Source organism: Notolepis coatsorum (assembly GCF_963971535.1).
Source record: "Notolepis coatsorum genome assembly, chromosome: 14".
Taxonomy (NCBI): domain Eukaryota; kingdom Metazoa; phylum Chordata; class Actinopteri; order Aulopiformes; family Paralepididae; genus Notolepis; species Notolepis coatsorum.
This window is the reverse complement of record NC_140178.1, coordinates 45,079,846-45,106,605: the sequence shown is the minus strand read 5'-3', so window position 1 is coordinate 45,106,605 and position 26,760 is coordinate 45,079,846. Positions and strand designations below refer to the sequence as shown.

The 26,760-nt window shown below is 41.4% G+C and overlaps 1 protein-coding gene across 1 annotated transcript in view; it reads right to left on the bottom strand.

Annotated features, from left to right (window-relative positions):
• poldip3 (polymerase (DNA-directed), delta interacting protein 3) overlaps window positions 1-25,061 on the bottom strand; it is a gene marked incomplete at its 5' end in the record, with an annotated part of 106,936 nt that extends 81,875 nt beyond the window's left edge. The window contains 2 exons of the mRNA XM_084329093.1: window positions 24,836-24,943; window positions 24,997-25,061. Coding sequence (XP_084185219.1) covers window positions 24,836-24,943; window positions 24,997-25,061 — 173 coding nt within the window. The remainder of the gene's footprint in view (window positions 1-24,835; window positions 24,944-24,996) is intronic.
• Window positions 25,062-26,760: the final 1,699 nt, after the last annotated feature.

Below are 26,760 nucleotides of genomic sequence, written 5' to 3'. Positions count from 1 at the left end.
TCTAATTATCGGCTCCAAAACTAAAAAAGAAACATTAATAAAGAACCTGGGGGGACTAACCCCTTGGATCAAATCTGAGGTCACTAGTCTTGGGGTTGTCATAGATTCAGAACTGAACTTCAATTCTCATATTAGCAAAGTGACGAAAACATTGTTCTTCCATCTCAGAAATATAGCAAAAGTACGACCATTTATTAATCAGAACGATGCTGAGAAGCTAATTCATGCATTCATATCTAGCCGGCTAGACTACTGTAATGCACTTTTCACAGGTCTCCCTAAGAAAACCACAGAGAGGCTTCAGCTAATCCAAAACTCTGCAGCCCGACTGCTAACTAGAACCAAAAGGAGAGAGCACATTAGTCCAGTCTTAGCCGCTTTACACTGGCTTCCTGTAACATTTAGAATTGACTTTAAGGTCCTTCTCCTTACATACAAAGCTCTAAATGGACAGGGACCTAGCTACATCGCCAACACTCTAATAAATTACACACCAGCAAGAACACTGCGATCATCAGCTGCTGGACTACTAGAGGCTCCCAGAAGCAGTCAAAAGAGGATCGGTAATGCAGCCTTTATCAACTATGCCCCAAAACTATGGAACAAACTACCCCAAAACATCAGGGAAGCCAACTCGCTAGACATCTTTAAAAGACAGCTTAAAACCTATCTCTTTGCTCAGGCATTTCACTGATAGATATCTGCTACCACCTAGTGGCAAGAGGAAACATCAGGGATATCCTGACACAACTTGTATTTATTCTTACCCTGCCTACTCTTTTACACTGCCTATCAAATTCATGTGTCGGTTATTGCACTTTTTACTTCTTACTGATGACTATTTTTAAACTGAATCATTTTAAACTATTCTTATTATTTGCTATGCTCGCTCATGCCTGTATTTTTTTTTTTCTTTTTTTTTATGTCCGTCGGTTAGTGCACTTTTTAATTACTGAATAGAGAGTAGAACCAGGTTAACTGTGTCCTGGCTGTAGTAGAACCAGGTTAACTGTGTCCTGGCTGTTAGTAGAACCAGGTTAACTGTGTCCTGGCTGTAGCATTGTAGAACCAGGTTAACTGTGTCCTGGCTGTAGTAGAACCAGGTTAACTGTGTCCTGGCTGTAGTAGAACCAGGTTAACTGTGTCCTGGCTGTTAGTAGAACCAGGTTAACTGTGTCCTGGCTGTAGCAGTTTGGTTTGTTAGAACAGACTGTAATCTTATGCTTATGACAGATCAATCAGCATGGATTGTCTGTAAACTTTAATACATGGCAGTTTGGTTTGTTAGAACAGACTGTAATCTTCACTTGCTTATGGCAGATCAATCAGCATGGATTGTCTGTAAACTTTCACTTGCTTATGGCAGATCAATCAGCATGGATTGTCTGTAAACTTTATGCATTGTTGTCACTTGCCATATCTTGCTATGCTCGCTCATGCCTGTATTTTTTATGTCCGTTCTATTTTATAATTTTTATTTTATTTTATTTTATTTTTATTTTACTATTTTTAAACTGAATCATTTTAAACTATTTTTACTATTTGTGTTACTGAAAACTGTAAGCGGAGAGCCTATTGGGATGCTAGATCCTAATCTGAAACACTGTGATTCTACCTGTCTATCTTTTTATGCTCGCTTATGCCTGTATTTTTTACTGTTGTGAAGCACTTTGAACTGCAACCTCTGTATGAAAAGTGCTATACAAATAAAGTTATTATTATTATTATTATTATAACAGGTGAGGTTAAAGTGGTGTCAGGAGAGGAGATATAACAGGTGAGGTTAACATGGTGTCAGGAGAGAAGAGATAACAGGTGAGGTTAAAGTGGTGTCAGGATAGGAGAGATAACAGGTGAGGTTAACGTGGTGTCAGGAGAGGAGCGATAACAGGTGAGGTTAACGTGGTGTCAGGAGAGGAGAGATAACAGGTGAGGTTAACGTGGTGTCAGGAGAGGAGAGATAACAGGTGAGGTAACGTGGTGTCAGGATAGGAGAGATAACAGGTGAGGTTAACGTGGTGTCAGGAGAGGAGAGTTAATTGTTACATTATGTATTTACTATAGGCGAAATGCCTCTGAATATAAAACGTATTTTCTATTATTTCTCCACAAGGGGAGTGTTTGGTGAGCACCATGACAGAGAATACCTGGCCAAAGGGTCTAGTGCTCTCTTCGATTATCCATTGGTCATGCCTTAAACTGATGAGTAAGGAAAATAACGACGCAGGGTGACGCCTGTGTCCTCGTTAAACTTACGAGATCAATTTTTGAACGGGCACAGGTCCGCCTGCTGAGGTGACTCGCCTACTTTGTGGAATGCCTTGTGGGACTAGGATCTGCCCTGACCTTCACTGTGAATGAAAACTATGAATCCTTATCAATGGTCTTGGTAGGGTAACTGGAAGTCCACAGAAAGTAGTTAGTAGTGTATTATTTAGGAAAAGCTTATTGTGGAAAGATAATGAGTCTTAATTGTTTTCAGCTTCAGATGTATGAGTTGATTTGTAATAACATTTAGTGCACCCTCTCAGCACAGACAGCTCTCAGTATGTTGAGGGGGCGTTTCCCTATGTTCATTGAAAGGAGATAGGTAGTGTGGGATATAGTGAATATCCTGAAGAATGTTCTCAGTCAACCGAGGTTTAGTTAATAACAAGGTTTATTAACTGGACAGAGTAGTTTAGAGAGAGAATGGCTGAGGGGCTCGCCCCAGGTGATCAGCTGAATGACCCAGGTAGAGACCTCGAATGCTGTCGAGAGGAGCCCTTTATAGTGAAAAGGGGGAGATGGGGGGGACCCATTTGATAGGTCAAATGGGTGGGGGGGGGACACAGGATAGGAGACAAAGGGGAGGGGAATGTCTTTACATGAGAGTTGGGGAATTAATATATTATTCCACAGTTACTCACTTTTCTCTTCATAATGTGGGTGAGATTAATATATAATATACCAGGATTATTTGGAACAGGTAAAATATTGAAAAGTGAATATACATGGTAAAAGAATGGGATCGATGTAATCCATCGGTTATCAGATAATGAATGAAATAGAAAACAATTAAAATAATGAAAATTTTGGCCAATGTGATCTGTTGGTTTACCGAATTATTGAATGAAAATCATTTTAAAACCTTGATCTGGTGGTTGGCATAACAGTTTAAAATAGAATTATTTACATACATGATTCATATTGTCAAGTTAGACCGCGCTCTTAAGGTCTGACACTGGGTGCTGTAATCCCATAAAGTTGAATATCAAGAAATCAGGAAAGCCGGACCAGCACTCTCAGGTTCATTAGTTTTAATGGCAGCCTGAAATGGAAACAACAGACATGTTTCGGAACTATGGTTCCTTCTTCAGTGTTATGGCTAGTGTGGTATAATTATGTCCTCATGTAAATATATCCCCCTCCCCTGTGTTCCCTTTACCTGTGCCCCCCCCCCCTCTGTGGAATAAGACACTCCCCTCCCCTGTGTCCCCATTACCTGTACCCCCCCCCCCCATCTGACCTATCAAATGGGACCACACCCCCTCCTGTTAACTATATAGATCTCCTCTTGAGATCTATCCGGGCTTCTTACCTGGGTAAATTCAGCTGATCACCTGGGGCGAGAGCCTCAGCCATTCTCTCTATGTATTCTATCTGTTTGGTTAATAAACCTTGTTATTATCCAAGCCTCGGTTGACTGAGACATTCTTCATCAGGATATCCACAAATATCCCACAATTGGCGTCTACGAACTTGTGACGGACTTTTTGCGTCCTCCCGGCGTGCTGTATCATTCAACTATACAGAGAAAAGTGAGTATAATAGGATGGTCGACCAAAAATGTATGGAAGGAATTAAAATCTTCCCGCTTTTCTCTGTGCCAGGTGAATATTACAGAATGTTGTCCAATATTGAGATCATGGCTGAGTAGAATAATGTGCATTAATATATCTGATCTGTATTGAGAATCGTTACCAGGGCGCGCGTGCACCTGGGTCCTTTATCAGGCGGTTCTGAGAGGATGGGTTATAGTGCTATTCCCAAAAGTTTAGGCACAGGTTGAAGTGCTATTCCAGGTCGAGTCGGAGCCGACCAAAAGTTAAGGCACACACACAGGTTGTTGGATTGCTACCCCTAGTCTAGCTGATGCAGACTAAAAATATAGGCAACAAAATAGATACGTGAGCTTATTATGATGTGATATCCTTGGAAAACGCTACTCTGTTAAAAACGTTCTGTGATTCCTTTGCAAAGAGGCGGGAAGTTAGGACCGAGAAGCTGATGGAATCATAATTAGAAATTACCAGAGTAGCGTCATAATATTCATTGTTTCAACCTCAAACTAAGCCCACAATCTCATTCCTGAAAACGATGTATTTTGGATTAAATTAACCAATTGATCAATACAGATAGCGGGAAGATGATCACGCGATGTCCTATATAGTACATGATTACGCGATGTCCCGAGAGTACGTGAATGTACATTAAACGGGACATCAGTCGCGGAAAGTACATTAAACAGGACATTAATCGCGAGTTCAAGAGACCGAGAGTGTGATTAAAAGGTATATATAATCTAATATATCGCTGGTAAATTTCGAAGTCAGGTTCGGTCGTTATGACTTTAATAACGATGTGTAGTATATATCAAGGGATAAATGCCTTATCGCAGCAGGGTGCTGGGCGATTAAACGAACAGCGATCCAATACAGACCAGATATATACACACGTTAACTTATATGTATTAATGTTTGTTTGTCTGTTTAAGTCTCGTTTGTATGTGCACAAGTATTATAGGACCCGTCGCGTTGCTTTATTGAGTCAAGAACCGGCTGCGGATAGCGCGACGAGCATTGAGAGATGAGTTACCGTTATACAAAGAATAACATTGAAGTGCAGTTCACGAGAACAAACTAGGATAGTAATTTCCGGCTTCCGCAGAACACCGGCCCGCGGGAACGGCCATTTGGGGAAGTATAGTTTTATCGTTTCAGGTTGTTTACGTTTCACATATGCACAGGCGCGTTCATTCGGTAACAAAACGCTGGTATAGGAATTCCAGGCTATTGAGAGCTCGTGAAAAAATACTGTATGAATTGCAAAGCGTTATTTCCGAGGCGAATGAGAACACACGAACGTCGCTTGGAGCAATGACGTGACGCTATGCGCGCCGTGAAGTTATTATTTTATATTAAACTATCCATAAGCGAACGTAAAGTGTAATGTACCCAAGGCCAAGGGTGCGTGAAATCCACGTGTAGTATATGTTTTATTTGTATATGTATGTGCGCGCTGCTATTGGAAAATGTTGAGTTGAGGTGGCGAGATGCGGGTTGCTGACGACACGTAACGGATCCAACCCAACACAACAGCTGTCCCCGGTGAGTATGACAATCATAAATATAGATGCATTGATTGATTGAAAACTTTATTAACAGATTGCAGAATGGGTACAATACAGCACAGCTCAATACACAATTGTTAAGGGGATGCAGACCAGAGAGAGACTTTAGTCTTGTTTACATCAGGGTCCCCCATTTTCAATACCAGATTTGTTTACATCAGGGTCCCCCATTTTCAATTTATCAGGACATATTATGACATACATGACATACAGATAGTCAGTACTGCTACATCTGTACATTTATGACATACCAGATTTGCAAATTCAGTACTTTTTGTGATACAAAAGGAGTCAAGAAAAGGGAGTCATTTGACGTAGAAACTGTACATATACACAACTATCAGTTAAAGCAAATTACAACTATCTCAGATCACTTGAGTGTTTATGTGCTTTAATTTACACATTATAAGTCACATAAAGCTAATTACAATGTCTGTTTCAGAATTATAATACATCTGTGGGCGTACCGGTCATACTGACCATGGGAGCTAAACAAACACTTCCGGTTCCCAATATATGGCAGTACAGGAATTGTAGTCCACATAAACAGCGTTAGATTAGACTTTATAAGCTTTCAATGTTGAACACTTGGAACACAAACAACATAGATCATGTTTAAAAGTAAGATGTTTAGGTTATATTCACTTGAGTTAATGTGTTTATCTAAAGAACCAATGAAAGATAACTAGCCCTTTCCATTGTAAGACATTTTAAACATGATTCAAAATGTGTGGGTCCACATTCATATGCTTGTGTACATATGCGATATGATTGATAAATGATAACACTATCATTACATCCAAGAACGGGATGGATGAGATCTAGCTAATGTTTGTTGAGCACACAGACAGTCAAAGAACGGGATGGATGAGATCTAGCTAATGTTTGTTGAGCACACAGACAGTCAAAGAGGATTCACCCAGGTTTTAGAAAAGAGTGGAAAATTAACATGTGTTTGTATTTACAGATCTGGCTCTGAGGCGAGATGCAAAACAGTGAATGACTACACCCAAATTGTATCACAAAAGACAGAAAATCCAACAATTTGCATGTCAACCGAGAGACAGTGCAGAGCTGAGAGACAATCGATTGACCATTTGGAACAAATCTACATCCAAAACACCCACATGTAAATTTCTTCAGAGTGGGCACTTGGGAGACAAAGCAATGCAAATGCCTGCACTCGTGACCACAGACTTGATGAACTCACCTAGCGGTGGATGGCAACAGAGAACCACTTAATTAACATGAATTAGACACCGGTGATGAATTTGCAGTTATGAAAATCTACCTAACTCCCATACTAACAATAACTAACCAGTCGTTTTCATCATCTCTTTTCAAAAGACACATGAATTAGAGAAGTGCCCGAGATGAAAGATTAATGATGAAAACAACTACTTACAATCCCCTCCTTCTATTCTCTGTTTATAACCAATAACATGCATGACTTTCCTTAGACTATTCTTTTAACAACTAATACTTTCCATGATTGCAAAATTATCAACCACCAAAATTGCAGCACAATTATCTAAATGTACAAGATATCAACAACATTGATCATTTAGCTGACACTTTTATCCAAAGCGACTCACAGGTTCTGTACGACAGGACATCAGGCAAGGCACACCTCTATCAGCTGAGTAACAATGGTCATCAAAGTGTTGAGTGCTACAGTGTAGATTAGTTTATTAGGACAAATGCATGACAGTAAGGTTAGTTAGGGTTAGATGATAAGAAATGATTGTTTTTCATGCAAAAATTAACTGGCTACCTAGATTTTATGTTTTTTCCCCATGCTATGCTATGATGAGCCACACTGAGATGTGAAAAACAACCGAGAAGTCATGGCGAGGTAAGTATCTTGAAGAAGCACACCATCGTACGCATCCTGAGGTAAGATCAACTTCAATTTAACACCACAGACTATTTTATCTGATTCAAGACTTTGGCCATTCATTTACTAATTTTATTTAAAGCCTAATGATAAGATTGTAGTGAATGTGACCTTCTTGACACAAGGAATCACTGCTAATGCAATTGGCTTGCATTTCCTATTGTCAATTAAGTGATTTTATTTAAAATGAATTGAATTAATCCCAAAATGATTTTCCACTTTAGCAGAAAGGCGTTGAATCATTTATGTGAGGAGTTTTCTAAGGCAGTGTTTATCACCCTCAGATCACGAATTGGTGAGAGGACAGGACGAGTGAGACGACGCGTGACCTGAACCACGAAGCTGCGGACACAACCAATGACGATTCGGACAATAAGAAGAGATCTAAAGACGATAAAGGGCGAGAATGTCTCCTTCACTATCGCAGCAAGCGGGCAGCCAGAGAGACGGTATAGGATTACTAATGCTTTCACCAGCCAAGAAATAGGCCTGTCGCAGTACACCTACCCCATCGCCAAGCTGATGGATAAATATGTGCACCTGCGTCAACTACCTATCCCGCTCATAGACGGTGCCACCCCGACCCTGCTGATAGGCTCCGACCATGCAGACCTCATAGTCCCGATAGACCGGGTCCACACAGGGCCCAGAGGCTGTCCTGCAGCAGTCGAGACCCGCCTAGGATGGACATTACAAGGCCCCCTCGCTAAGTCTCTTAACCGAACAGCAGCCACTAGCTGCCTCCACTCCAGAGTGACAGAAGAAGACACCACCCTCCTACAGCATGTCGAGAGGCTATGGACACTAGAGACAATGCCCTTTAAGAACGAAAAGAAAGACATTCGTTCCAAGGAAGACATTTACGCCATAGCACTCCTCGAGCAAGGGACAAAGAGAGTCAAAGTCAACGGAGTGATGAGATACGCAACTCCACTCTTGAGGCGAGAGGGTATGCCCACCTTCCACGCCCCAAAAGAAGCGACGGAGCGGTATCTATTGAACACAGAGCGGCGCCTAGCCAGAGACCCCGCTCAAGAGACTGTGTACCGCGCTGAGATTAACAAGCTAATCACAGCGGGACACATAAAGAAAATTGACAACCAGAGGCGACGACAACAACCGTGAGAGAACCATCCAACCCAGCCCACAGACATCCCCAAGAAAGTGGAGCAGGGGACCACGAAGGAGACTGACCAAGGAGACACTGACGAAGAGGAGATCAACCTTTTGACAGCCTCCACCCCGGCACTGCAGACCAAACCCATCACCTGCAGATGGGAACCAAGTCCCCGACCATCAAGGTGGATTCCCATGACAAGATTGTCATCCGTGTGAAAAAGAGCGTCCTACTGACTAGCCACTACACCGGCGGGCCCTCGCCCTCCATCAAGTGGTACCGCAATGACGAGGAGAGGACAGCGAAACCAGCACAACACATTCAAAAACGCCCTGACCACCATGTCTCTGGGCCTGATGGGAGCCAAGCGTGAGCACAGTGGCGGATGTGTGGTGGTGATGGAGAACAACATAGGCTGCAGGAAAAGACCACTATAGTTGACTGCTACCGGTGACCCTTGACAAGGTACACAGGGAGCGGACGGCGACCTCCTGTAGGCCCCCTCTGAATGAACGACGACCAGTGAATGTTCCCGACTGCATCGTCAAGAAGAGACATCATCAGAGACCTGTAGAACAAGATACTTCTGAACACACATTGTCCACATTGTTATGTATGTATTGGCCCTGCCACACGACAGACCGAGAACAGATGATCAACACTTCACAGCAACTGTCAGATTCACAAACAAGAACTGTTTCACAGAGTTCATATGTATCTGGAAAATTATTGACTAGGAATATGATGAAATACAATCAGTAAGATTGCATTAACCAATTTTATAATGACAATGAGAAATGATCACAGAGTCACATTACAAAATGGTATTGTTAAACAGGGCAGAACCAGTTGGATTGTTCCAAGACACCAAGTTTGTGTTCAACATTGATAGTATGCACCACAGAACAATGCATAACGATTATCATAATCACCTTTTATATTAACCACTAGGTTAACGGTTTTCAATTTTATTTTGACACATTAGCCACTAAGGTAATGTCTATTGTATGTATTTATTTAATTTTTATGTGTTACTGTTTGGCCCTGCCACACGACCGACAGAGAACACCTTGTCAACAACGACGCAACATCATTCAGATTAATACCTTCACAAGAAGGAAACTTTTCACACAATTGTATGTATCTGCAAAACGATGAACTAGGGATGTGATGAAAAGAAATCAATGAGAAAGCATTAACAATGGTTAGTAATAATGAGCTAAAATGTATTGCTGAAGGAAGAAGTGACCACATGATCACATTACATCACATTTGAATTACTTAGGTTACAAAATTGTATTGTCAGACAAGAAAGAATCAGTTGTTTTATTCTCTCATAGAAGAGGACATGTAACGTTGTTTTGCACCTATATGGTGAACCATTGATAGTATATGCACTAGAATTACATACAGAAGCGATGCATAAGACGTTTTATCTCCTCATTTATAGAGAAGAAATGGAGAAAATTGCCTGATTCTAAGTAAAGACCAACAAAGCTGAGGCAATCACAGATAAAAGTGACACTCAAACTCAGATTAAATACAACTGGATCCTAAGTAATTTCATCAAGAATCATCACAAAATGTGCAAAAATATATATATATATTTGTGAACAGTTTCCCATAATCAATCATGTTAGTTTTATTAACCACCAGGTTAACGGCTGTTAAAATGTTTTTGTACACATTAGCCTTATGTGTAAATCCGATTCCTAATAATTATGAACACAATTTTGTTTTTTCACCCTGTGCACTCTAACCACACAGACAGTGCATGTATTTAATTGGTTTATTACGATGCCTGTATGCATAACGATCACATTAGCTCCCCAGAGTCACGACATGAACGACTGAAGGTATGCCAAGATATTTGCACAGCGATAGCTTCAAATGATTATGTTAATTGTTGTTTGATATCAGAGATGAGGACCACTCATTGATATAGGTATTTTGAGCGATTAATAAAAGAAAAGGGTGATATCTATTCCCACATCTCTGATATCAAAATAACACAGACCGCAGTCCAGTCGATCATGTCATGAATCATGTATGTAAATAATTCTATTAATCATGTATGTAAATAATTCTATTTTAAACTATTATCCCCACTTTTACCTGTTCCAAACAATCCTGGTATATTATACATTAATCTCACCCACATTATAAGAAAGAAAAGTGAGTATTGTGGTATAATTATGTCCTCATGTAAATATATCCCCCTCCCCTGTGTTCCCTTTACCTGTGCCCCCCCCCCCTCTGTGGAATAAGACACTCCCCTCCCCTGTGTCCCCATTACCTGTACCCCCCCCCCCATCTGACCTATCAAATGGGACCACACCCCCTCCTGTTAACTATATAGATCTCCTCTTGAGATCTATCCGGGCTTCTTACCTGGGTAAATTCAGCTGATCACCTGGGGCGAGAGCCTCAGCCATTCTCTCTATGTATTCTATCTGTTTGGTTAATAAACCTTGTTATTATCCAAGCCTCGGTTGACTGAGACATTCTTCATCAGGATATCCACAAATATCCCACACTAGCATTGGTAATTCAGTCAAGATGGTGGTTATATACACCTGGTAGGTAATGACATGACAGGAAATGACATCACGACGCAGGTGTGCCTAAACATTGTGACCAAAGGGATGACCTATCAAAGCAGTCTATTCATAAATACACAAATTATACATATATATCTAAATATATCAAAAACAACACAAAATTACAGAGAAACTTGATATATAACATATAACATGCCCATAGTTTCTAGCGCTAATTGAGTCCCTTTACATATTTAACTAAATAATTCCAAATTCTCAATTGAGCATCCTTGAAAAACCATACCTCTTGCTTAGAAACAACATAATTAAACCAGAAATAATAATAATGTAGGTATAAGGTGCTTAAAGGAAACAGGTTAAAATGTTCTCTTCATTCATTCCTCTAGGTTCTATGCAATTGAACAGGTGGATATAATAACATTCACGTTGCAATAGTAACTTGTGTCTGTCTCCCCCTCTTGCGGGCCTGAGTACTAACTCTAGTCCCATGTATTTGAGATCGTTAACGGTATGTTTGCACTTAGAAAAATGTCGAGCTACCGACGACTTGACATCTGAATTTCTCACAGCACATTTGTGTTCACTGATTCTCGATTTAAAGGCTCTAGTTGTTTTCCCCACATAAGAAAAATTACACTGACATTTTAGCAAATACACCAGATTAGACGAATTGCACGTAATCCGTCCTTTAACGGGTATACTTTTACCCGTTTTAGAGTGTGTCTAAAATTTGTCTTTGATCATGCCTTGACATTGTACACAGGCTTGACAGGGGAAATTTCCATCAGGGATATTAGACATAAAATGAGTAGGTTTCCTTAAGGGCAAGTCAGTTTTGACTAAAAGGTTAGGCGAATGTTGAAACGCTGCCCCTATAAGAGGATCAGACTGCAGAATATGCCAATATTGATTGACAATACTCCGTGTGTCTCTCGTGATAGGGCTATAAGTAGACACAAAAGATACTTTGTCTGTGTTATCTTCTTTCTTTCTGGGGGTAAACAACTTGGCCCTGTCGATCTGTTTGGTTTTGTTCAGGGCTTTAAGTGTCAAATCGGCACTATAGCCTTTTTCGTGGAAACTACCATGGAGAACCTCTGCTTGTGCATTAAATCTGTCCTCCGTGTCACAAATTCTCTATAACGAAGGATTTGTCTAAATGGTAGACTATTCTTCAAGGCTGGTGTGTGGTAACTGGAATAATGCAAGAACAAGTTACGGTCTGTCTCCTTTTTGAAGACCTATGTGTGTAATGAGATGCCATTAGGGGCTTTCTTGATCAGAACATCCAGGAAAGGTAGATTATGCATATCAAACTTCAATGTAAACTTTATCGTTTCTCTACAGGTGTTCAGGTACTCAAGGAAGGCTAAAAGATCAGACGATGAACCAGACAAAATAAAAAACAAATCGTCAATATAGCGCATATAGGATTTGACAAATTTCTCAAACGGGTTATTATTAAAAATATGATCCACTTCAAACTTGGACATATACAGGTTGGCTAGGTTCACAGCGGCTGGGGAGCCCATGCTGAGGCCTCTGTTTTGCAAGTAGTATTTATCTTGGAATCTAAAATAATTCCTAGTTAGAACTAGGCTGGCTAAAGTAACTAGCGCATGATTCATGACATGATTGACTGGACTGCGGTCTGTGTGTTATTTTGATATCAGAGATGTGGGAATAGATATCACCCTTTTCTTTTATTAATAATGGTCTGATTTAACCGCTCAAATACCTATATCAATGATTGGTCCTCAACTTTGATATCAAACAACAAATAACATAATCATTAGAAGCTATAGTTGTGCCTATATCTTGGCCTGGCACTTACCTCCAGTCATTCACGTCGTGAATCAGACATTTAAGTGGTAACTATGTGTCTTCATGATCATATCTATGGGAGCTAGGATCATGTTTGTACACATACAAACATAGTAATATTTACAATAGACATTACCTGTTCGAATCCAGCTCCTGGCGTTGTCACCAGCTTGGCTGGCCGTTCACACTAATACAATTGGCAGTATTAGAGGGTGGGAAAGCTGGCGGGGTGGGTCCGGGTCGTTGTAAACAGCGACTCCTACAGTTCGGTCGGGGCGCCTGCTCAGCGCGGATAGGATCTAAGGGGGGTAGTGTGATCCTTCCACACGTTACACCCTCTCAGTGAGAGTCCGCACTGCCAGGTGAAAAGAAGCGGTTGATTGGCTAGACGTGTGTCGGAGGAAGCACGTGATAGCCTCCACTCTCCCAGACCGACTGTGGGGGGTAAGTGCGCAGTGACCAGGAAGGGGATTGGGAATTGGCATAACGACTAACATTGGGATGGGAGAAAATCGGAGGAAAAAGGAGGGGGAAAAAGATCAAAATAAAAATAAAAATACACATTACCTTAGTGGCTAATGTGTATAAAGAGAACATTTAAAAAAAAACTGATATAGTTTCAAATTTTCCAGATACATATGAATTTCTTTTGAAGTTCTTGTTTGTGAAGGCATGAATCTGACAGATGTCGCTTCGCTGTTGACAAGCTGTTCTCTGCTAAGATCATGGTGTGTCCTTCTGTGGTGGTCTTGATGTGTGTTGAATGTATCGTACATTCAGTTGATGTTTCTGTGAGTCTGTCGTGTGGCAGTGCCAGACAGTAAGACAGTAATCTAACAAAAAATTAACAATGTGGACCATATGTGCTAGGCCTGTTTTACTGCAAGTGTTAGGCGTTTCTTGTGTGTTCAGGTCGCCATCCACTCCTGGCGTCATTGCGGTACCACTTAAAGGAGGATGAGGGATTGCCCGGTGTAGTGGCCAGTCAGTATGTCATAGTCTGCAGTGCCGGGGTGGCGCAGCAGGCTCAATCTCATTGATGGTGATAACTCTGAACTTAGGTAGGTAGGTAGGTGTCTTCTCTCAGGCCGTCCAAGGTTGATCTCCTCTCCGTTTGTGTCTCCTTGGTCAGTCTCCTTCTTCGTCCTCTGCTCCCCTTCCTTGGGGACATCTGTGTCATGTGGGCTGGCGTCGCCCTGGTTGTGTTCGCAGCTCCTTGGCGGCGTCCCTCGTGGTCCTTTGCTGCCGTGGGTTGCCCTGGTCTCTGGGTTGTGTTCCTCCTTGCCTGGTCCTGCCGTCGTTCGTGGTTCAGGTCAATCACGAGTCACTCCTCACTTGTCATGTCCTCTCACCAATATGATCTGAGGATGATAAAATTTGGTAGCACTTTATAATAACACCCTGTTATAATACATTTATAAGGTATTTGTAGATAATGAACTAATCATGAACAAACCATTTATATACATTCATAAATGATTATTAAATCATTTATAACTATATTTGTATACCATTTACAAAGTATTTATAACGCATTAGTGGATAATGAACTAATCATGAACAAACCATTTATATACATTCATAAATTATTATTAAATCATTTATAACTATATTTGTATAACATTTACAGATTAGTTCTACATTATTTATAACTCATTATCAACATTGTTTGTACTTGTACTTGTTCTTTGTGACATCAAACAGTGACCTACATTTCCGACCTACAAACAACTCTTATATGTTGTGTGCTCAGTGCTCAGTATGTAGTATGTGATGACGACACGACACACAAGAGTAATAATTATTTGTGTCGTGTCATCACTGAGCACACTGAGCACACAAATGTAACGTTAGCGGCCACCACATCTACACGAACGTCTACACAACATATAAGAGTTGTTTGTAGGTCGGAAATGATGGAATAGATTTACCAACAAAAAAAGGTGTTTAACCTGCTCATACCTTATTAAAAGCGAAAATATAGACGCAGCACGGATAACTTGTGCTTCCATTTAAACAGACGGCAACACACGTGACTTCAAGTCTCGCTCGTGTGAGACTTCCTCTCTAGATACTCTTCAATACCTGGCCAGGGTACTCCTGGGTCCTAGTGCCCCTCGATGTTACACTATATGTCATGCACATGTATTTTATATGTTAATAAAATTGCATTTATCTTTAGTCCTAATTCTGTCACTGTTTGATGTCACAAAGAAGGGTGTATCCGAAAGCTGCCTACAACATTTGTAACATGTGATGAAAAAGTAAACAAATAATTAACTGTATTAGACACTTGTTAATGATGAATAGGCTTCACTTTAGATTGGCCCCCACGATAGCATCTGCAAATGATTTATAAATGTTTTATGAATGTCTTAACAAATCATTTGTTGAACATGAAAAATAAATGGACATACACTATAGTCGTTTTTTCATATCCATTTTTCAAAGCATCTACAAATGTGTTACTACACATTAAACAACATTATTTAATGATGAACAAATCAAGTACAAACAATGTTGATAATGAGTTATAAATAATGTAGAACTAATCTGTAAATGTTATACAAATATAGTTATAAATTATTTAATAATCATTTACGAATGTATATAAATGGTTTGTTCATGATTAGTTCATTATCCACTAATGCGTTATAAATACTTTGTAAACGGTATACAAATATAGTTATAAATGATTTAATAATCATTTATGAATGTATATAAATGGTTTGTTCATGATTAGTTCATTATCTACAAATACCTTATAAATGTATTATAACAGGGTGTTATTATAAAGTGCTACCTAAAATGTGCCTTAGAAAATTCCTCACATAAATGATTCAACGCCTTTCTGCTAAAGAGGAAAATCATTTAGGGTTACTTCAATTCATTATAAATAAAATCACTTAATCGAAATAGGGAATGCAAGCCAATTGCATTAGCAGTGAGTCCTATTAGGCTTTAAATAAAATTGTAAATGAATGGCCAAAGTCTTGAATCAGTCAAAATAGCTCTTTATCTTTATAGTCTGTGATGTTAAATTGAAGTTGACCTTACCTCAGGCCGCGTGCAATGGTGTGCTTCTTCAGGATACTTACCTCGCCATGACTTCTCGGTCGTTCTTCACGTCTCAGTGTGGCTCATCATAATTTAGCATGGGGGAAAAAAACATAAAATCTAGGCAGCCAGTTATTTTTCTCATCTACTCTTAAGTAGCATTGATTCAATTATCCTATAATATATCATGTGCATTTTTGCAACTGATAAAAATAAATCTAACCCTAACTAACCTTAATGTCATGCACTTGTCCTAATAACTAACCTACACTGTAGCACTCAACACTTTGATGAACATTGTTACTCAGCTGATAGAGTTGTGTCCTTCCTGATGTCCTGTCGCACTGAACCTGTGAGTCGCTTTTGGATAAAAGTGTCAGCTAAATGATCAATGTTGTTGATAATCATTGTCTACCTCTTGGCGGTTTGATATTTGCAGTCATGGAAAGTATTTGAAATAGCAAGGAGTTATTGGTTATAAGCAGAGAATAGAAGGAGGAGATTGCCAGTTAAGTTGTTTTCATCATTAATCTTTCATCTCGGGCACTTCTACTTTGTCTGGTTTTATTCAGAAATCATATCTCTAATTCGTGTGTCTTCTTGAAAAGCGAGATATGAAAACAACTGGTTAGTTATTCTGTTAGTATGGAAAATAGGTAGCCTTTCATGACTGCAAATTCATCACCTGTGTCTAATTCATGTTAAATAAATGAAGGGGGCATGTTCATTTTAAAACATTGCATTCAATGCATTTTTTGGTTCCCTGTTGTTGTCCATTGTAAGGTGAGTCTCGGTGGGGACAAAGAGAAAATCTGAATCTGCCGATACTTTAGTGTTCTCTAAGTCGAGCCCCTTCGCGTGAATATTTTAGGCAACCAACTTGTGTTTAGCGTTTCTCTGATTGGCCACTACGCCCATGTGACCGCGGCAGCGCGAGAGAGCTGCAGCGCGGAAATAGGCTGTCTATTGCCTTGCGCTGCAATGCGGAAATAGGCTGTCTATTGCCATTCTCTAAGACAAACTCTAACCTTAACCAGCTCCTTAACAGTGCCTAAACTTAACCCTTCTAACCTTAAGCAACTCCGAAACTATGCCTAACCTTAACCTTAACCAACTCCGAAACAATGCTTAAAGTTAACATGCCTAAACTTAACCGGCGAAAGAATGCACGTTAAAAAATATTGCCATTCTCTAAGACAAACTCTAACCGTAACCAGCTCCTTAACAGCGCCTAAACTTAACCCTTCTAACCTTAACCAACTCCGAAACAATGCTTAAAGTTAACATGCCTAAACTTAACCGGCGAAAGAATGCACGTTAAAAAAAAAATTGATGGGAATCGAACTTGTTACCAATGGACCGCAGGTTCCACAGCAAGGCAGCGCTGCCAGTTGAGCTAGTTGTAGATCTTAAAAGAGGGAGGATTACTGCTACATAATGCTGCCGCGACAGAGCTCCGCGGCAGAGCGGAGCTTCCGCTCCGCTCTGCTGCTGCCGCGTCGCAGCGGGGGCGTGGCTAGACGCAAGTTGGGCGTGGCTAGACACAAGTTGGTTGCCTTTAATATTTAGGCAGCCCCTTCGTGTGGTCAGAGTCCTCTCTGGCTATTTGCATTGTCTTTCAGCTCCACACCGATTCACTGCTGATTCTTGTGTTCAAATGTAGATTATTTTGGGGTCTCAATTTACATGATTGTAGCTGGTATCACTCTGTGTCCTGTCTGTGTTCAGATGCAAATCATTGGAGTTTCAGTCTTTTGTGATAAAATTTTGAGTGTCCACACCGCTCTGCACCCCAACCCAGAGCCAAATCTGTTTGCTTCTTGGCTGTCTGCTCGGTTCCTGCAAACACAAAACATGTTAATTTTCCACTCTTTTCTTTTGTTGTCCTCTGGGTGAATTCTCTTTTATGTGACTTATAACGTGTATATTAAAGCAACATAAACCTCAAGTGATCTGAGATAGTTGTAATTCACTGTAACTGTGACGATATTTGTGTCATGCATCTATATTTAGGATTTTCATACTCACCGGACAAGCTGTTGTGCTGACGTCGTCCTAATAGTTCTTCTCAGTTATTGAATAACCTTATAATTTACCCCCACATAAAAATAAAACAGATAACTAAGCGTGGATTTCATACACCCTCGGCCTCGGGCATATTAAACTTCACGTTAGCCCATGGATAGCTTCATATCAAACTCATAACTTCATGGCGCACACCGTGTGACGTCATCGCTCCAAGCGATGTTCACGCGTTCCCATTCACCTCGGAAATAACGCTTTGCAATTTATGCAGTACTTTTCCGCGAGCTCTCAATAGCCTGGAATTCACCTAAAACCAGCGTTTTGTAACCGAATGAACGAGCCTGTGCATCATATGCGGTTCCATGTGAAACGTAAACAAACAGAAAAAACGATAAAAACTACAATTCCCAAAATGGTCGTTCCTCGTAAACCCGGAAGTCTAACAGGGCCCGAACACTGCGTGCTCTGTTGACACCGGAAGTCGCTCTCCTAGCATGTCGCGAGTATACGGCTCTGGTTGCGAGAGTTGCACCCCAATGTTATTTCCTGTATAACGTTAACTCGTCGCCCAATGCTCGGCGCAATATCAGCCGGTTCTTAACTTAATAAAGCAAAGCGACTGTGCACATACAAACGAAACGTAAACAGACAAACAAACAAACAATAATACATAAAAGATAACGTGTGTGTATACCTGATCTGTATCGGAACGCTGTTCGTTTAATCGACCAGCACCATGCTGCGATAAGGCTTTTATACCCTTGATATACACTATACATCGTCATTAAAGCATAACGACCGAACCTGAACTTCGAAATTTAACAGTGCTATATTGTAAATTCACTATACCATTTAACCAATATTCACGGTCTCGAAACTACACGACTAATGTCCCGTTTAATGTGGGACTAACGTCCTACCGGGACGTCCCGTAGTCAGCTACCCGCCTTTCTGTACTGTATAATGGTTTAACTAATCCAAATACATCGTTCTCAGGAATGGAAGAGATCGTAGGTTTAGTTTGAGGTTGAAACTATGAAAATTACAACGTTACTCTGGTAAATCTAATCATGATACTACCAGCTCTCGGTCGTTCTTCCCGCCTATTGCTGAAGAATCATAGAACAGTTTCTAACAGAGTAGCGTTTTCCAAGGATATCACGTCTACTAAGCCTACGTTTCTTGCCTTGTTGCCTATATTTTAGTCTGCACCAGCTAGACTAGGGATAGCAATCCAACAACCTATGTTGTGCCTTAACTTTTGGTCGGGACTCGGGACCAGCTCGACCGGGAATAGCACTACAACCCAGCAAATCCTCTCAGAACCGCCTGATAAGGACCGGGGTACACGCGTTTCCCCCGTAACGATTCACAATACAGATCAGATATATTAATGCACGTGTGGGTTGGGTTGAATGGCGGCTCTCCCACGTCGCCTTGGTTGTGTTCGCAGCTCCTTGGCGGCATCCCTCGTGGTCCTTTGCTGCCGTGGGTTGCCCTGGTCTCTGGGTTGTGTTCCTCCTTGCCTGGTCCTGCCGTCGTTCGTGGTTCAGGTTTGTGACGCCAATTGTGGGATATAGTGAATATCCTGAAGAATGTTCTCAGTCAACCGAGGTTTAGTTAATAACAAGGTTTATTAACTGGACAGAGTCGTTTAAAGAGAGAATGGCTGAGGGGCTCGCCCCAGGTGATCAGCTGAATGACCCAGGTAGAGACCTCAAATGCTGTCGGGAGGAGCCCTTTATAGTGAAAAAGGGGGGGAGGGGGGGAGGTTTTTTGCAAACAATTGAATGGGAGCAGTCAGTGTGATCGGTTGCTATGGGAGATTAACATAGGCTAATCTGTGCTAGCATGTGATAAATAAATTGTCACAGTTACTGTGGATGTTTTTGAACCAACTAAATAATAGAAAACTAGTTTTTCATTACTTGTTTATGGACAAGCTAGCTGATATCCTTTACAACTACTGACAACTGACTGATGGGTGAATCAGGGTAACCAAATAGAGAATAGTATAGAGAATACCTACATAGAGTTCAAACCTCTCATGGTCCAATATGTGGTAACTTGACACCTTTAGCTCCAGCATACACAGAAAGCTGAGTAGATATTGACATGTCTTGAAAGAATATAAGATGCTGATTTGGAATTACTGGTAAATATCAATGGGTGCTAATATAGGAAATATTTTAAGCGTTTAAAATACATTTGGAAGGGATCTTTAAACATGGCCTTTTTTTTATTTGCATACAGAAACGCCCCACCAGCTCCTTATAAGGGAGAGGCTAAGCATTGCACTCCGTTTGTGCTGACCCCTGTGACTTCCCCAACATGTGGGAATCTCAATTGCATGATTTCTGATAGTGGGGGGAAATATTCAACAGGTAGCACAAAAACTATTTGCGACTGATCAAAATTAGATTAGATTAGATTCAAATGTCATTCTACACTCTACAGCACAAGTACAATACAACGAAAATAAGTTTGGCATTGAAGTAGATTCCCAAGCTAAAAACGGTTCTGCTCTGTACCAGAACCGGGCGCTGATGTACTCTGCGTTGTGTTTCAATAACTCTAAGGCTCTGGGAAATACTTATGAACTTCTCAGCGGTGCAGGCAGGAGAAAATCAGGAGGAAAAGGTAGTTAACAACAGCTGTTTTAAACAACAGCTGTTTTAATCAAAGTTAAGAGTACAAATTACAATAAAGAATGCTATAATTGTGATCAAAGACACTATGCCGTCTTGATCACAACCAGACTAATATTACAGTAGATAAAGAATGATAGTTGTTGATGAGCTTTGTTCTCTGGCTGAATGAACAAAGTATAGTTCTGTTTTCCCTCCAAAAGCGATGTCCTTTGTCCTTTCTTTGTCCTGCTGCCGCTTCTCTGTGTAGATGGGTGGGTGTGTTCCTGGTGAGTTGGGTTTTCAGAGTGTCTCTCGTCACCACACCCAGATCTTTTAACCAAGGCCTAGCGTCCCTTTGTGATGACATCATAAGGCTGTGGTTATCCAATCACAGCCTCTCTTTGTTTGAATGCAAACCGGAGCTGTCCTTACTCAGACAACCATATATACTTTCATTTGTTTAATTCAAGGTGCAACCATCATCTAACAATCTACCTAATACATTGCATTTATTCATTTCCTAATATCTATATTTGAATTACCATTGGTTACATGAACCCAGAGATATCATATTTAAACACATTACTTGTACACATTCTGTTATTTTTAAGACTAGTTTCACCTTAAGTGAAACTAACCTTCTTTACCACAAAGTCGGCTGACTTTCAATAAATTGCTACCAAGTCTAATCATTCTGTTAGCTTACATCAATATTTTATACCGTTTTAGTATGTCTTCAAAATTATTACCACAATGTAAACAGGCCTAATTATTCTTTCATATCAAAACTAATCTAAATGGGTTATCAGACCTTTGAAGATGTACTTAGTTTTTAGCAGACCAGTTGGCCACATCTGTGTCTCCTAAAAGGAGACACATATGTTTATCTAGGGCTTCCTGTCCTTTGTTCTTACAACCCCCTAAGGGGAAGTAAGTTACCTTCCTGATTAGCCACCGAACCATTATTACTTCAGCTGCCACTAGCTGCCACTATATGCAAATGACCTCCTGGAGTGAACACAAGGTCTTGGTAAACACACACACTCTATGAAACTATAGTTGAGGGCCAATTGTTCCACTTCGACTGTTTCTATACATTAGTTTGATTTGAAATCCCGTTATGATGATGATCTATGTCCAAAATCTACCACATTTCCACACTCGGATAGTTTATTTATCCTTAATTATGTCAAACATAGATCCTAACTTCTACACACTACTAACTGGATAATACTTAAGACATTTTAAATCATATTTGGATAAAATACATATGGTTTGCCACACTCAGATCTTAAAATTCAACCGTACCTTCTTTTTTCTAAATCTCCTTCTTATGTATACTTATACAACAATATAACACCTTTATTAGCCGTCCATTTTGGTTATTTGTGCCCATGTACAGTCTTTAACAATCTGTTTCGTACCAAGATCAATTTCCATTGGTTTCAACTGTGATTTGTCAAATTCTGACTTAGAACAGTGAGGAGGGGGGTCAATGTTTTCTAGATTGACCTGGCCTCCTCCTTATTTCTCAGAGCTGGTGCAGTTCACGACTGCTGAATGCTCCCACCCACTCTGGGAGGTGGAATTAGAAAGCAAATTGCCTTTCTATCACACCCCGTCTTCTGTCGAGACTCCTGTCTCGTGTTGACCTCTATTAGGGGTAGGACCCCCTGCTGTATTTTTCTATTGCTGTCACAGCTGTGGGGAGGTCGTCGCTGGCTGCTCAACCCCCGTTGACCCTCGGATTAGTGGAAGAGGTTTGCTTCTCTCCCCCTCCGCCTGGTCGTTGATAGGGGCGATAGCAGCTCCACCCTTTCGCTTGTTGACCCCCTGGTCAATGGTTAAGGCCTTGCAGCCCGTCTGTTGACAGCCGGAGTTGTTGCTGAGGCCTAGCCGCCTGTCTCCTTGTCGGTTGCCTGTCGTTTCCCTCTGAAGCCTCAAGACCCGGTCACTGCGTTGGCCGGAACTCTCCCGGCCTGAGAGGTAGGCTTCTCCTGGTTCTTCTCTAGGTGCCCTGCAGCGTTGGGATTCCCCATGGACCTCTGGGTAGACACTAGCCAGTGTCTGATTCCCCAGTACCGATGGAATCCTTGGGTCTGCTTCGTACCACACTCGGATGCATTTTGGTTCCCTAATCTCCCATTTGTATCCTGTAGTGAATATAGATTTCGCTTCGGGACAGTGCAGGTCACTTCTACCACAACAATTGATTGAGAATCCATACTTTTCCTCCCTCAGACTCTCTTTACTGGTCTGAGTTTTGACAACTTTCTATTCCAAATCATATTTCTATATATCTTATGGCTTCTTGGTCGTTTAATATTCAAAATTCAGAAAAATTCACATGGCTCTCTTTATATTATGCTGTCAAAACAGTATAACCCCACCACCCTTCGATGCGGAATTTACATTCAAACATCGTTACCTTCGTCCCCGGACAGCTGCACCCCGGCCCGGACAGTCAGCACTGACACATCCACTCTCCCAGTAGTCCTGTGTGTATGGCAACAAATCACAGTCCGCCTTAAACACACATCTTCCACATTCTCCGCCAGCCTTCATCAAGCCCACGGAGTCCCCCACAAGCCAATCATCAATTGCACATGTTCACACCCTACACAAAGACTAATTTGGCCAATAGCGACCAAACCTATTGAGCTTATTAATGTACAGAGAACCATGCTCCCCAACACTTTCACCAATCACGACACACCCCCAGCCCCTAAAACCGGGTATTCAATGGGCGGAGAACAAAAATCCATGAACCAGCTCATGTCCATTCACTTTGTTCCCAGTCCATTTTATAGACATATACTACCCCGTCCTGATGTGTCGAGATCACTCCCAGCTTGCCAGGTACCCTAAGAAAAAATATATAGAAAGAAAAGAAACAGAAAACAAAACATACAAAGAAAAACAATGCCAAACCAATAAATGAAAAAATAAACTAAACTTGTGAGCTTTTCTTTTTTCTTTTCAACTAATTTTTAACCTATCACCTAGAGGCTTATGCACCCCCGTATTAACTAAGAAACAAAAAGGGAAAATCAAATGAATAAACAAAATGAACGCTCCCGGCCTAAGTCAGTAATTGCTCGTAACACACTAGAAAAGAGAAGTTCTACAGAAAATAAAAGTAACCACCTATTCCTATTACTCATAACTGTTAATACGAAAAAAAAACTAGAAACAACTATGGGTCTTTTTAATTTCTTAATCATCCAGTCCACCCTTTGACCAAACTGAATATTGACCAAGCATGGATAATTTACTGACCACTAGCTTCCGCAGTGTCAATATTAACTGTTTAACATAATTTGATTTTCTTGTTAGTCTGATTAGTTCATGCATTTGTCAGTTAATCATACATCCGTTTTTAGTAACTTCCATTCATAATCTAATCACCTAACCCCTCTACTTATTTTTTATTCTATTTTTATTCTAATCTGATCAGGAGCATATTTTATTATTCAATTTATTCCATCTTTACCCTAATCAGTTGCATATATTTTTATTCTGCCAGTGGCCTCTGCAGACATGACCTTTGAAAATGACCTTTCACTCCACAGATCCAACAAAACTGGCTGTATCCCCTGGGTTGTGGGACCCGGCGGGTCGCCCGCCTGTGATCGGATGGCCCTGGGGACATCGGGCCCAGAGCATGTCCTTGCTGTACGTCATCACCGTCACGGTCCCCTTGAGCCTGTCCTGGGGAGATAGCCACGTACCTACTTGGTTCAGTCACAGTTCCTTGAGCCTGTTGTTGGGAGGGGCCCGCTACCTGTCCAGACGAAGAAGCACACGGCATTGCTCGGTCACGGTTGCCTAACACCGACGCCCGAAACATGACCTCAATAGCTGTCGCTTCTAGTAGCGCAGTCTTTCTTGCCAGTTCTTGTTCCAATCTCTGAGTCTCATGTGCGGCTAATTCCGACGCCCGAAGCAAGACCCCAATCGCTGTATTATCTATCAGTACATACTTTCTCGCCCATTCTTGCTCCACTCTCCGCGTCTCATGTGTGGCTTGACCGATCTCCAGCTGTGTCTTCATCAGATCGCGATGAACTGCCTTGTGTTGAAAGAATGCTGTTACAAACGCCCTCTTTTGTCTATAGGACAACGCCTCTTCCCCCAACTCAGCACTGGCGGTCTGACTTCCCATCACTGGGTCCCGCCTCTCATCTTGGCTCTGGTGCTGAGGGGGTCCTAGACAGGGGGAGCTTGCTGGCTGTGGGCCCCGTACTTGATACCGACCTTGGTTTTTCCCACGCCCACTTCCTCTGTTCTCCCCTCGAGGGCCTCCTGTCGTGGATAGATAGCTCCACTCACATTCCCGAGAAATGTGTCCGAGCTTCCCGCAGGACCAACACACAAGTGACCGTGCTCTGGATCTCTTCGCACTCCCTCTTTGGTACTGATAGGGGGGGTGGAGGAAATCTGGGCACGGGACACAGGTGGGCTGTAGAAACTGTTCATGTACTATCCCATACCTGTTGTCGGTCTCTATTCTCGCCGCACGGCCAGCATCAACTCCCTGGGACTGTTGTAACAACATCGCTCTCCTCAGTTGTTTTCGTTGCCCCTTGGTTAACTGGCAGTCTCCCGCAACGGACACTTCAGCGTGGATCGGCTCGGGTAATCCAGTTGTCTCTGGGTCGCTTGCTGCAACGACTCCCTGTGGCGGAGTTAAAGACATTATTTCCAGTCCCTCCGTTACACTGGACTCCGGAGGGGAGTCGATCACATTCCAGTCAATCAGGTTAACATCACTGTTCAATTCGGTCAATGTAATGTCTGCAGAGGTTATCGGCATTATCCCACTACTGGCCGGACTGTTGGCCATTTTTATATTGCTTCTATTTATTACACTATGACTTAACTGACCTAGACTATATGTCCAGTTTTGGTTACCCTATTTTTGCTCCTAATTGCTCCTATCAAAGTTAGTGAATCCGCTCTATATTACTCATTCACACGTACCTCTCATACACTCAAATTCCACCGTTTAGAAAGCAAGTTTCTCTGTATTCAAACTATTTTTACCAAACTTGAGTTAATTTCACTCACACTAATATATTGGTGTAAACAGGAATTGATAACTCGCTGTGTGATACTATACCCCCCGACTTTCAACAGTCTCTTTGATTTCCCTGTTGGGGTTCGAAATTGTCAGCGCTGGCCGTCCGTCCTGGAGCAGCTGTGAAGAGAGAAGAAAAAACATACACTTAATTATCAGTGACATTTCCCGTTCACAATCCATCATTTATCTTTAAGCATGGAATGTCGGGCATCTCCTATACTAAAATCACTTGAGAGCATTTGTGCAATTTTCGTTCTGATTTATCAATGACACAGCCTTAATCTTTTTTCAGTTGTCTCCATTGGAAAACTAGAACTCTCAATCCCGTTGTCATGATCCTTCTTCACACAACTCCGGGGAACTTATTTTGCATCAGCCTTCTCCTTCTGTTGGTCAATCAGAAACTTGTTATTTACAGCCTATCATTTCTAAACATCTGTGCTAGACATGGTAATTTAGGTGAATAATTTTAATCCTTATCTTCGCTTCTATGTGTAACTATATTTATTTCTGTCCGTGAAAGCCTAACAATGTATTCCGCTCATATTACATTATACATATCAGTAACATACATATTTCATACACAATTTCTCACACAATCACTATACCTCCCCCGTAACACCTAACCACTTAGGTGTTAAAACGCGCCTCTCACGAGAATAGAAATCAATTTTCAGTGCCTTATGTCACTGAAGTCCCTGTGCATTCAGAACAGTGTCACACAACCCGTTCATTAAAATCACAATGAATGAATGAATGAAAACTTTATTTAACAGATTGCAGAATGGGTACAATACAGTACGGCTCAATACATACAATTGTTAAGGGGATGCAGACCTGAGAAAGACGTTTGTCTTGTTTCCATCAGGGTCCCCCATTTTCAATTCATATAGACAGGCGCCCACACCATCCCCACATCGAAATCCCTGCAGACCAATGACATCATCACTGGTCAACCTAACTTGTAGCCCACGGTGTCCCCCTCCAGTTTGCAATCCTGGAGCGTGGCACCCCGGGCTTCCTACTCAAGGATATCCAAAGTTCATATCACCCATCACCACTGCTGCTCACACACATCACCTCCGACACCACTCAACCACCGTAACCACCGTCACCCAAATACCCACACACAATATAACCCAATGCGCGTAGTGTGGCAGCGAGCTCCTGACGA